The sequence below is a fragment of the Ambystoma mexicanum genome, chromosome 6q, assembly GCF_040938575.1.
Source record: "Ambystoma mexicanum isolate Mex_15411 chromosome 6q, UKY_AmexF1_1, whole genome shotgun sequence".
Lineage (NCBI taxonomy): Eukaryota > Metazoa > Chordata > Amphibia > Caudata > Ambystomatidae > Ambystoma > Ambystoma mexicanum.
Genome location: NC_090937.1, coordinates 122,660,341 through 122,672,805, shown reverse-complemented (window position 1 = coordinate 122,672,805; position 12,465 = coordinate 122,660,341). Strand labels below are relative to the sequence as shown.

General features: G+C 46.5%; 1 protein-coding gene across 2 annotated transcripts in view; it reads left to right on the top strand.

Annotated features, from left to right (window-relative positions):
* Nucleotides 1–12,465, top strand: part of LOC138515816 (melanopsin-like) — an 894,150-nt gene that overhangs the window by 191,643 nt on the left and 690,042 nt on the right. For both annotated transcript variants that reach the window (XM_069630561.1, XM_069630560.1), the window contains exon 2: nt 5,089–5,231. In XM_069630561.1, coding sequence (XP_069486662.1) covers nt 5,089–5,231 — 143 coding nt within the window. The remainder of the gene's footprint in view (nt 1–5,088; nt 5,232–12,465) is intronic.

The following is a 12,465-nucleotide window of genomic DNA, read 5'->3' as shown; positions in this document are numbered from 1 at the left end:
CACTTCCTCTTCTTCCTGTGTCATTCTTCCCTCCTCCTTTGTACTTACCTCACACCCTCTGTGTGTGTATTCTGTCTCTTCTTTATCTACCTTCTTTACCGGTTCTTCCTTTTCCCCTGTTAATGTCCCTCGAAGCTTCAGTAACACCTGCGCTGCTATCCATTTGTCTGGTCCTATACTGCTAAGTCTATTGGTGCCTTTTTTACACCACCGGTGCTTACCTGTGTTGGTTTCGTATCTGCTTCACTCCTCGCACCCACCCCCTTTTGGTAGCTGTCTGCTGGTGCGTATGGTGGCAGGCTGCATGTAGGGTTGGAGTATCCTTCAGCTGCTGTTAACTGTGATCATGTTGCCTCTCTCAACTCTCTCATTGGATACAGCCCTTCTGTTTCTTTCTTTACTTCTTTAGTTATGGGCGTTTCTCCCTCACCTTCCTTTTTTGCCTCTGCAACTGGGAATAACCCTTCTGATTCTCCCTCACTTTCCTCAGCACTGGGGGGAGCTTGGAGCGTGCTGCACCCACCCTCCCTGCTCACCGTCTCCTCCTTTATTCCCTGCACAGTGAACATCCCTGGTACCCCTGGTGCGCACCCCTGAAACATTTTTCAGAGGTAGAAAACTTCTAGGCGGCTCGCTAACCTCTTCCCCTTATATGTGTTATGTAGATACGCTAGCAGTGAATGTTGGGTTCACATGTCAAAACTGCCGTTGGGCTGCCATGATATGCTTATTTTGTTATCTGTCCTTTGCATCCATTCAATACTGTACTTTACTATTTTATCTATGTGCGGTATTAGTGCTGTGCAGATATGTTGGAGCGGTGTTGTTAAGGTGCTGGCCCTGTACCCTGACCCTGCCCCATCCCATAATACATAGACATTTTTAGAAACTTCACTTTCTCAATGCCACCGTTACCTGGCCCCACAAATTGGGGTCTTCTGACTTTCCGCTGCAAGGAAAACCAATTTTTTATTACATTACTTTCGTGCTGGGCGCCAGCGCCCTCTTGATCTTTACAACAATGTCACCCTCTTTTATACTTCTCCTTCTGGAGCTAGGGCCCCCTTCGACCCGTCACACACGAAGCCCTCTGTGGCTGAGTGCTCCGCGCAGGATGCTTTTGAGCTGCCCTGCCTTCTCTGTTCCACCGCTACTTGGCGCACCTGCAATGTACTTCTAATTCCTTCTCCTTCTCCTCTGCCCTCACCGCCTGCGCAGTGTATGCCCTTCTTGTCCCTTTCCCACCAGCCGCACCACCTATTGGTGCAACCCCTGTTTTTGAGGACGTGCCGGCGTTCTCTGGGCACGGCCGCCTCTCCCCCTTCACCACTCCCTGATCACTCTTGGAACAAGATCGCTGTATCATATGCAAGTCCTATGGGTGACGTCACCAACTACTACAAGGGGTTACCGGTACGTACAATTACAACAAAAGATGAATGCGCGCCATAGTTGACAATGTTATTCCTCGTGATCCCCACAGCTGTCTTTGCACCACGTCTGGAGTGGAGTATTCATTAATCACTTCGTTATTACAATTAGACTGTGCACGCTGCGTTGCCTCGCATGTGATACGCCCCCTCTCTAAGGGGAGCTTAACCAGCCAACTATCTTCCGCACTGAGAAACAATCTAGCTACCTCCTGCAGGAATACGTCATCTATCCACCGAACTAAAACACTTTAATCAATAGGAATCCTCATCTATTTATTGATCTACAAAGCCAACTCATAGGAATGCCACACCCCTTCATACAGGTGTCCACGATCTAGACAAAGCAGCGCGATTCACCATGTCACACGCGGGTGCTCGACGCCCCAGCCAATTTGCTCTGTAACACTAGAGGGGACGGCCCTCGTGCTGATCCCCGCTACACCTTACACATTTATCGCCGCTTAATGACCAACATCTTTTCTTAGCACACTGTAAGGGCCACCCGCCACCCTAATTACAATGCCTCCCACCTCCCGCACAACATTGCATTGCTGGGTGTGTTTGCCATACTCACATCGGGCTCTTGCAAGTTGGTGCCGCTCGACTGCGGGCCCCCTCCCAATCAGCTCGCCACCTCCCCTCATCTGGACCACACATGGACACTTGCAAACCGTGGGCGAGATACTTCTGAAGTCGGCTCCCGATGGCCAATCTCCGGATTGCGCTGTCTGGTCGTCTCGCAGTTCCACGATGGTCCTGTAGTCCTCCAAAGGGGACAACGGCAGAGGGGGCCACGTCGCCGGGCCACCTTGACGCAAGCGGCCTCGCTGTGATCTCCCTCAATCTCAGCAGTGCCTCCAACTTGTCGGGGTAATTTCCCAGGGGTCGGCAGCGCTGTCCGCGGACCTCCGGGGTTGGGAAGGCTCCAACTCCTCCCGCGTTCCAAAGGAGTATGAAGCACACCAAACAGACAGGGGCAAGCTCTCAGATCACAGGCATCCAGGAGGCATCTCGTTCGTGGTGGGCTCGCAGGCCCTTTTTCTAGCTGTATGACGTGACTATGTGCGTCACCTGGGAGGACTAGCTCCAAAACCTAATGCCATCTCGGGTTGGCTCCCCGAGTGGTAGGGTCAGTATAGGCACATATAGAGGAAAATGTTAGTGGTGGAGAAAGGGTCAGGTGGTACGCTTGGGCCGTCCCTAATAGTTGCTACAAGAGAATTGTTACAAGGGGACAATTAGTGATTGGCTAGACTATAGTGGCGTCAATGGTGAGTCCGTCGTATTCTGATTGGTCCACCCGTGAGCCCCCAAGCCTAGGATCATTGTTGTTCCCAGCTCACGGTGTACCTGGTGCTGGCAACAAAGTATGACTATGTGTCAGTGGCGGACAATGGACAGGTCTGACTATTAGCTGGTGTGCGTGCCTTTACCATCGCTGTCGGTGTCCAATTTGTCACTTCATTGTTGCAGTCTGTGTCCCAGACGTGAGACCCCAGCGCTTCTCTGGTCCTTGGGGCTTGGCATTGTATCAGGTCGGCCTGGTCACGTGATGTGAGACCATGGCTGGAGCAGAATATGAACATTTGATTTGTATTTCGGCTCTGAGGAGCGTTTAGCAGTAGCAGGTGTAACCTTGGCGCGGGGAGCGCGGCATGTAGATTGCAACATTGCGGCCTTGGCTGTGGGCTCTCATCAGGGCTTGTTCTGTGTGATCCGCACCTTGCAGCTTTGTCTGAGCTGCTCCGGCCTGGGGACTCTGGCTTTGCGGCCTACCTTGGCCTGGCTTATGGGTGGTGGTACATAGTCCATAACATGGGGGATGCGAGGGGCAACAGAGATTCATATGCATTAGTCCATATACAGGGTTACATCTTCATGGTTTTAGTGGTGAGGAAGTGTCTGCAAGCATGTACACAAGCTCTTCTGGCATCTTGCATTTCTGCGGTGCTGTAGTTGGCCTATGTGAAAAATAACAGCGATGCATGTGAGTGTGTGGTCCTCTATGTCATAGCACTGAATATGTTCTTCGTGTGGATTGGTGTGTGTATGACCAATGTGCTTGGTGACACGTGTGTTCTTGTCCTCTGGCTATGTCATCATGGCATCTCTAACGATGGTGGTATTTGTGGGTGCTGTCTAATCGAGTTGATCCATATGGTCGGTGTCAGCTCCACCTGAGGTCCCAGCACGTGGTTTGATTGACGCGCAGCTTCCCTGGATGTGTGGGGCGTGGCCACAGTGGATCTTGACATCTGGGGCGGCAGTGAGTGGGTCGAATTCCTCTCGCGGTGGGTGCTTGGGTGTGCCATCCTAGGCCATGGTCTGAATGACCATCGGGGGAAGGGATCGTCCCATTTTCCCTCTTGAGAGGATTTGAAGAATTGGATTGAATTAGTGTTTTTAAATGAGTAGGAAGGAAGTTCCAGTGGTGCCCCGTCAGGAGGGAGGAGTGGAAATTACCAAGCAATTTTGATATTGATCCCAGAAAATTGTCATTTGATTTTGACATAGTCATCCCGATGTGGCGCTAGTTAAGCACCCTCCCATGTTAGTTTAGGCATTGCCAAAGAAATGTACCATACCAGTTTCACATTACCCTAGAAAAATAACAATGACACTTTCAACTGTGCCATGTTAAAGTTGCCACAAGTAAGTGCTACTTCAACATCTCCCCAGAATATGAATTTACCAAGTTCATGTTGTCTCCTGAAAAATGCTATGCATATTTTAGCAGCGGCCTGCACGTTGTTTCTAGTTAAGCACTTACAACATAATACATTGCCGACAGAATTTGGCAAAGCCAGGCTCATATCCCAACCCAGAACATTATTACATGACACTCTGACATTGCCCTCTGCCAGTTTCCTCCTTACCTTTGCGTCAGAACATTGTCCCCCTCACCCCGCACTTCCAGTGTCATAAAATGTGGTGTCATTTTGTTTATTAATGTAAATACTTACTGTATATGTCAAGAGTTTTCAACATGTATCGTTCAACTTTTTGCCGATGAAATAAAGAATGTTGATGTTAAGTAGAATAATTCCATTTTTAGAAATAGCTACTGTCTTTGATATTGACATCAATAAATGTGATGTCATTAAGTGAAGATGTGTATGCCAAGGGTTCAGTGTCGTTTTGCCGACATGAATTCCCTCACATTTTCTTTGGGGGAGTTCTGCTGACAAAACTCATCAATTTTCTTTCTTTCTTTTTTTTTTTTTTTTTATTTTCCCCCGCCCCCAAACTCCCTGTTTCCCTACACTAATCACCCTTTCCCAAGCACTTCCCCAGCTCTTTTACCCCCTTTCCCCACCCCCCCTTATTTTTCCGATGAGTTTTTGGCAGAATCCTTTCAAAGTAAAATACTTTGAAAGAATTCCTGTCGGCAAAATGACAGCATATGATGCCAAGTACTTGCTGTAAGGAACACAGAGCGTCACACGTGTATGAGCAGTATTGTTATTTATTTCTCATCGTATTTCTGTGAACGGGTTTTGGGGATTAGTGCTAATGCTCTCTTGCGGCTTTTAGCGTTGGCCCCTGTTGTAGTGATAGACAAAATTCCCGTCCTGTAAATGTTGGAAGACTATTCTACATGATTGCTCCTGTGACTGAAATTCTGATTCTGGGTATTTTTTCCCTTTCCCTTTAGACATTTGATGTGGGAACACGACAGAATGCTGTGCCAAAAGTAGAAGTGCCCGACCATGTCCTCTACACCATTGGCAGCTGCGTTCTTATAATTGGCTCTGTTGGCGTGATAGGAAACCTCTTAGTTCTCTATGCATTTTACAGGTATGGTCATTTAATTCATGTTTATATGTCTGGCTTTGTCTGCATTAAGTATATTGGCTATACGTTTAAAATCCTCAAGATACCAATCTAGAATACTATATTACGCATATGAAGCCATGGCGGATCCTAATTTGTGAAAATTGCAAAACACCAGTGTGTATGAAATCAGATATCATAAATAATGTATATCTGTACATGTATCATATCTCTCATTCAGGGAACTATCTTTCAAATCACGACACCAGCAGCAGACGTGGTCGCAACGTTTTCCTGATGTATATAATTTCAAAGAGAGCCACAATCGGTAGCTTTTAAATTGGAAATATGAGGGATTGCAATGTATGATATGATATGAAATGGCATTTATAACGCGCCTATACACAAGTGTGTCAAAGCGCGACGAGGTAAGGGAGGGGAAACAGAGGGAAGACGGAGACAGTGATCCTACCAGGACAGGGGACATTGAGATTGCGCAAATGCAGGGGAGGGGGAAAGGGGAGAAGTGTGTGGCAAAGCGGAGGAGGCACTGCAGTATATAGGATAACAGTGAAATAAATAAAGACAATAAATGATAAATAAAAGTACGGCGAGCTGGTGGCAACGGTAAGTGTACACATTTGATAATGATTTTACATTTTTGTTTTACAAAAAATCTTTGACTATAAAACACAAGCAAAAACACTTTATTGAGTTGCTTTTTTCACCCTACAAGGAGGGACACACCTTTGATTGCAATAAAAGGAATTGAATTGATTAAGGCATGGGTTTCCAGTGCACCCAACAACACAGCCAAACATTTCAATATCTGCAGGGAACTAGCCAACCCTCCTGCAGTCTCCTCCTCCCCTTCTCCTTCCCAGGCCCACTGCAACGCACTGGCCGCACACTTCGCCACCAAAATCCAGGACATCCTGATCACCCTTGCTACACACTCTTGTAACCCATCCCACACCCCCTACCTCCCTTGGCCCCCCATCCTCCTCCTACCTCCTTCTCCCCTGTCACACCTGAAGAAGTTACCAGAGTTGTTCGCTCCATGAAGGTCTCTTCTAAACAGGTTTCCCCTTGCTCATCCAGTTCCATCAAGGATAACATTGTCTCTCTTGCCCCTGCACTCGCTGATTTCTGCTAGAGCTTTCCCCCCACCTGCCCTGCCATCGACCACCCTATTTCCATCACCCCCTTCCTGGGGAATCTGCTGGAGAAGTTGGCATTGCCCCAGCTCAACTCACATTTCGAACCTGGTGGTCTCCATGACCATCAATCTGGGTTGCGAGCATCCAGAGGAATGGAAACTGCACTTCTGAACACCTGCGAAGAACTGCTCACATCTCTGGACTCCAACTCCACAGCTGCCCTCATTCTTCTCAATCTCTCCTCTGCTTTTGACACAGTCAACCATTCCATCCTCATACAAAGGCTCCACTATTCCCTTGGTATCTCATAGAAGGCACTGTACTGTCTGACATCCTTCCTTACTGACCGCTTTTCCCAAGTCATCCTGGGCACCTTCTTCTCTCCTACTTCCTTCTCCACCTGTGGTGTCCCCCAGGGTTCTATCCTCTCCCCTCCCCTTGGCTCTTTAACATCTACCTGGCTCTGCTTGCATGCCGCATCTCCTCCTTCTCCTCCAACTTCCAGTGTTACGCAGATGATACACAGCTATTTTTCAAAGTTCCTGCTGACGCTCTTGCACCCTCGATCATCCCTGACTGCCTATATGCTATCCAGTACTGGTGCACCTCCAACAATCTCTGCCTCAATGCCTGTAAAACTGAGATCCTTCCCATCGGGACCCCTGCTCCTCCTTTTTCCCTTCCCACTAGCCTTCCTCATTGGACTCTCCCCATGCTCCTTTTTCAGAAGCCAAAAACCTTGCAGTCATCTTTGACTCCCCTCTCTCCTTCCTCCCTCAAACTCAGGACATTGCCAAGACGTCCCACTTACAGCTCTTCCTTCTCAAAGGAATTCTCCCTTTTCTCACTTTCCCCCAGAGGCTCAATGTTACCCAAGCCCTGGTTCTCTCTAGGCTTGACTATGCAATAGCCTCCTCCTGAATCTACCATCTTCAACTCTGCGACCCCTCCAGCTAATCCAAAATAGGGTAGCGAGACTTATCCTTGGCCTTAAGCCCAGGGCTCCTCATCTCTCCTGCCCTAACAAGCCTTCACTTTAAATACCTCTGCATCATCCACAAGGCTGTCTGGACCCGGGGCCCAAACTATCTTCAGCTTTATCTTACTAAATACTCTCCCTCTAGACCACTACTTTCCTCTGGCACCAAATATTTGTGTGTAAAGCGTTTCCTAATAGAGAGAAGGTGGTCATTCACTTTCCTCAGCTGGTTCCCTCCTATGGAACAGCTTCCCCCTCCCTCTGCGCCTTGAGCAGGACTTTCTTAAACTCTGGAAGCTCCTTAAGACTTTCCTCTTTACCTCCTCCTTCCCTTCTACTCTCCTCTGCTAATCCCACAGCTGCTGTGATTGGTGTCCAGGGCCATTACATATCCCCGGGGCCCCTGATCTCCCACACCCAATTGGCCCAGCTCCTGTCTCCCCTCAGCATTTGCATTGGCACACCCTCCGCCCTGGAGGTTCGCACTTACACCTAACGCAGCTCCAGGCCATGTAGCACTCAACAATCCTTGCACTTCATCTGTGGCTCACCCATGAGCTCAGACTCCCCAGCACTTAACCCCTCTGCCCTCTTCCTTACTGCACTTGCACATTCTGAATACTCACAGGGTACAGTAGGTTCGTCCCTTTTTCCTTTTTTCCTCCCTCTGCTCTTAAATATTGTGTTTTGTAATTTGTTTCACTCCCTTGTTCACTTCCTTCACCCTGTGGGCACTTTGACGCAGTATTTTACTTGCTGTATAAGCGCCTAACAAGCAAACAAATACAAATACAATTCTAAACTCACTCAAATGCCACAGGTTTTTGTATTTACAACAATATAGAAACGTAAAGGGTTCAAGAAATATGGGTTTTCTTTATTTTTCTATTCTACAATTTTGCAATTATTGACTGTATAAGTCTACAGCTGTGTGCTACATTGAAGGAGCAAATTTTGGGTTTTGTGCAAATTTTCTAGTGATATTAGCTCTGCACACCAGTGGTTTGGATGTTTTCAATGCACAAGTGAATCCAAGTGTATGTTGTAACCTTCCGACCGAAGACAATGTGCAATAATATTTACTATACAGGCCCATTTCACGTGTACCAGCGTATTCAGTGTCCCCAAATGTTTCTAGTCTTTTCAAATCATTGTCAGGATTCAAAAAGACCTTTAGTGTGACTTACATACCTTTTCCGCCTTCCCATTTGGAGAAAAGGGCATGCCCTACAAGGGGATGCATTGCTTTTCTAACTTTTCCATAGTATAGCATTCCAGAAAGTAGAAAAAATACAGTCCTTTGCTGGGAGAATTTAGATGAAATCAGGGGCCTCAGTCCTTGAGGTACCGCTGAACCTTCATGTGATCCGATTGCTTTTTCAGTAGAAGGACAGCTGTTGAACCTCGATGAGCCATTGCCTGCGCCCGCCACCCCTGTGCATTGTGCTGTAGCTATGGGTTGTGCAGTGGTGTAAACAGGTGCAAGCAATGCAATGACTACTCAAATGTTAATTTTCTATTTTTCTGCTTTTCTATATAGCATACGATGTTGGTCTTCTCAATCTCATTGCATGAATATTGAGTAGTCCCGAGGCAGCATCTCATTGATCTTATTGAGTCCCAGAAATTAGACATACTGTTTATTACCGGAACTTGGTTCACCTCTAGTTTTAATGATCACTTCTAAACTTCTAGTACCTCACAACTTTCAAATTAAATAGCTTAATCAGGATTCTCAGGGTGGGGCTGCGGGGCGCTTTTATCTCTAAATCCACAAGGGACAAGACTTCCCAAATTGTTGCTGGCAATCTATCTCTGTCACCAAATATCTCCTATCAACGAGTTCTTTGTTATTGACCTACTGGCCACATTGGTGCCTTCATAGACAACCCTGATCTCATTAATTTTGGGAGACTTTAACATTTGGTGTGATATATCAGATTAGCCTGACTGTGTCAGATTTAATGAAATTCTCCAGTCTCATGATCTTCGGTTGCTTACGGCTTCTGCCGCCCACAAAGGTGGCCATTGCCTAGACTTAGTATTGGTTATACTTTAGACTGTATCCCACTTGGACATTATTCCAGTTGCCTGGTCTGACCATTTCATCATAACCTTTTCAATGCAGACAGACTGTGCAGGTGCGTATTAAAGTGCTATCAAGCAGAAAGAAAGACCGTAAACCAATTAGAGGTTCGCACCTATCGACTGGACTGATTTGTTTCAATTCAGATTCCAAGTGTGAAGCCTTTTATCAGTCTAATATGTTAACCATAGGTTTGAGACTTATACATGCCTTTTTAAAACTTCCACAAGGCCCAAAAACAAGATGAATAAATGGTACGCTGATTCATTAAGGGACCTAAAAAATAAGGCTCGAAAGAAGGAAAAGATCTAGCTTAAAACCAGCAATCCCAAGGACTGCCAAACTGTTAAATTGGTGCTGCGTCAATAGAAAAATGGCATTGCAAATGCCAAAATCATTATTCCTCCAGAATCAGATAGATACCACCAACAACAGATCCAAGGAATATTTTGAGATAATAAAAGATCTAGCCAATCCTTCCTGTACCTCATCCAATCTCTCTCCGCCTCTGAAACTTACCAACAAATTCAATGAATTCTTTATGGAGAAAGTCAATTTCATTGGTTTCAAAATTGATTCTCAAAGCGTTAATACACAACTTGCAGTGCCAGACACTGATCTTTTGATATCTATTGAATCCACCTCACCCAAATTTGTCTTCGCTGCAGTTACCCCATACGTAATAAGCACTCTAATGGCCAAATTAAAACCCACAAATCATAACTATGTCCTAATTCCTGCCTGTCTTGCTACATGAAAGCTCCTTGTGGGATTTCATTACAGCGTTTGTAAATGCATCACTGAGACAAGGCATTGTGCCTACAGCACTAAAAAGATAATTTCTTACCACTCTGTTTAAAAAGTCCTCATTAGACAATACATTATTTTCTAATTACCACCCCATTGCAGGCCTGATGTGGCCCAATAAGATTCTTCAGAAAGTTATCACATGGGATTCTTGACACTTTTCAATCTAGGTTCAGACCCGGTCATGGCACTGAAACAGTGCTTGAGGACATTTGGGGTGATATTTTGAGGCATGCCGACGAAGTCAATCGCAGCATGCTTGTCCTGCTTGACTTATCGGCCGTCTTTGATACAATCGATTTTGACATTCTCATCTCTCGACTGGCCAAGATTTCCAGGGTATCCGAAAAAATCATTAAAGTTGTTTTCATTGTTCCTTTGTAACTGAACTCAACAGGTGAAAATAGGAGCCTCTTGCTCCGATTCCCTGAACATTCTCTGTGGAGACCCATAGGGTTCGTCTCTTTCACCGTTAATATTTAATAGGAGCTGAGAGCTGGAAGCCAGGAGGCGCATGTCGGAAGTGGCTGTAACTCTAGGTTGCAGTGCGGCTTGAAGTTTTCTTTCCCATTAGACCACTGGATCCTTTCCTCTAACCGACAGCATGCTGCCGAATGGAGGGCTGGCCCTAACGGCTGGAGTCGTATCGTTTGAGTGTTCCAGTGTTTCTACGCAACGCGGTCAGTATGCTCGACGTCCTGGAGTTTTGTTGACAGAGAGTCCGTTTGAACGTCCGAAGCCGCAGTGTTTCAGTGCTTTAGCGTTACTTGCACCGTGGCTGGTGGGCTTGGTGACTGAGGGATTCATGTGTTTCTAACCTGGTAGAATGGTGCCGTCCAGGTATCTACTCCTGTGAGTGTATATTGCCTCTAGGACACTATGCCTGCAAAGAAAAAAAATGCTACACTTAAAAAGCCATTGGCCCTCATTCCGAGGTTGTTGCTAGTCATGGCGCCATTAGCGCCATGACTAGCACCAATACCAGTCCCGCCACCGACGTGGCGGTATGGGGACTTACCGGTCCATTCCGCCCTTTGTGGGACCAGTAAGTCCTCATTTGAAATGCCATTCCCCACTCCCATTTGAGCCCCCATAGGGCTCAATGGGACGGGGGAAGGCGGCAATAACGGTACCGCAAATTGCAGTATCGTTATTGACCTCGGTATCCCTTTGCGAGTCCCGTCCTTAACGCCTGCTAAAACCAGGCGTTAAGGAAGGACCCGCAAAGGGACCTCGGAATAGTGCGCAAAGGGATTACCGGCACCAGTGTCATTACCGGTGCCCGGCATCCCTTTGCGTCCGGGTCGTAATGACCCCCATTCTCCCCCAATGTATGATTCCAAAATTGCAGCTGCTCCATTTGTGACTATCTCTCCACCCCTTATTAAGGACCATATCTCTGAGGTCCTGGCGCTGAGCTCTCATAGGTGGCAGAGACTAAGCATTTGGAAAACTGAAATGTTTGCTGAGAGCAGTAATATTACTGATCCCCATAACGGAAGCAAAGATTTGACCTGCCAAAAGATCGATTTAGTAGATGTTGAAGTCACTATCCCCCCTAACTTAATATCCTCTTTGTGGGTGGTGGGAGTTGAGGTTAATGCTCTGCCACAAGCACCCTTGATAGCTCAGCTTTTGCCCACTCCTGGTGACAGCTCTTAGCCTTACTTTTCGTCTGATCAATGGTCACAAGTGAAAGCTAAAATTTCTAGGGAGCTAAACATGTGCAAGAACTTTTTTGGTTTTTGTCTATGGGCCGACGCATTGGAAAATTGCATGGAGAAACATTGTCCAGCTAACGCTGATAAGTCCTACCAAACAGAGCCTCTAATTGTTTTGGGGGACAATATTTTTCGCAAAGTATATGGCTACTCTCAAACAGATTGTCAAACTGTAAAATGCAACCAGGTTCCATAAATTACACAAGAAATGTCTGATGCTTTGAGTGTTAATTTTTCTACTCATCGTAGGGCTTTGCCCCTCCTCCATTATTAGAACTAAGCAAGCGACCGTTGGATTTACCTTCCGCTGCTATAAGTGCTGCTAAACTATGCCCTGTAGGCTTACATAGATCTGTGGAAGCTTGAAAACTCTTAACCATGTTCAGAAATGTGTGAATAAGAAAACATTAACGCCAGTGCTCGTGGAGAAGGCTACAGGGGACTTTGTTTTGGACTGTAGGAATTTTATAATCGCTAACATTGAGAAACCATGTGAGAAAGAGTC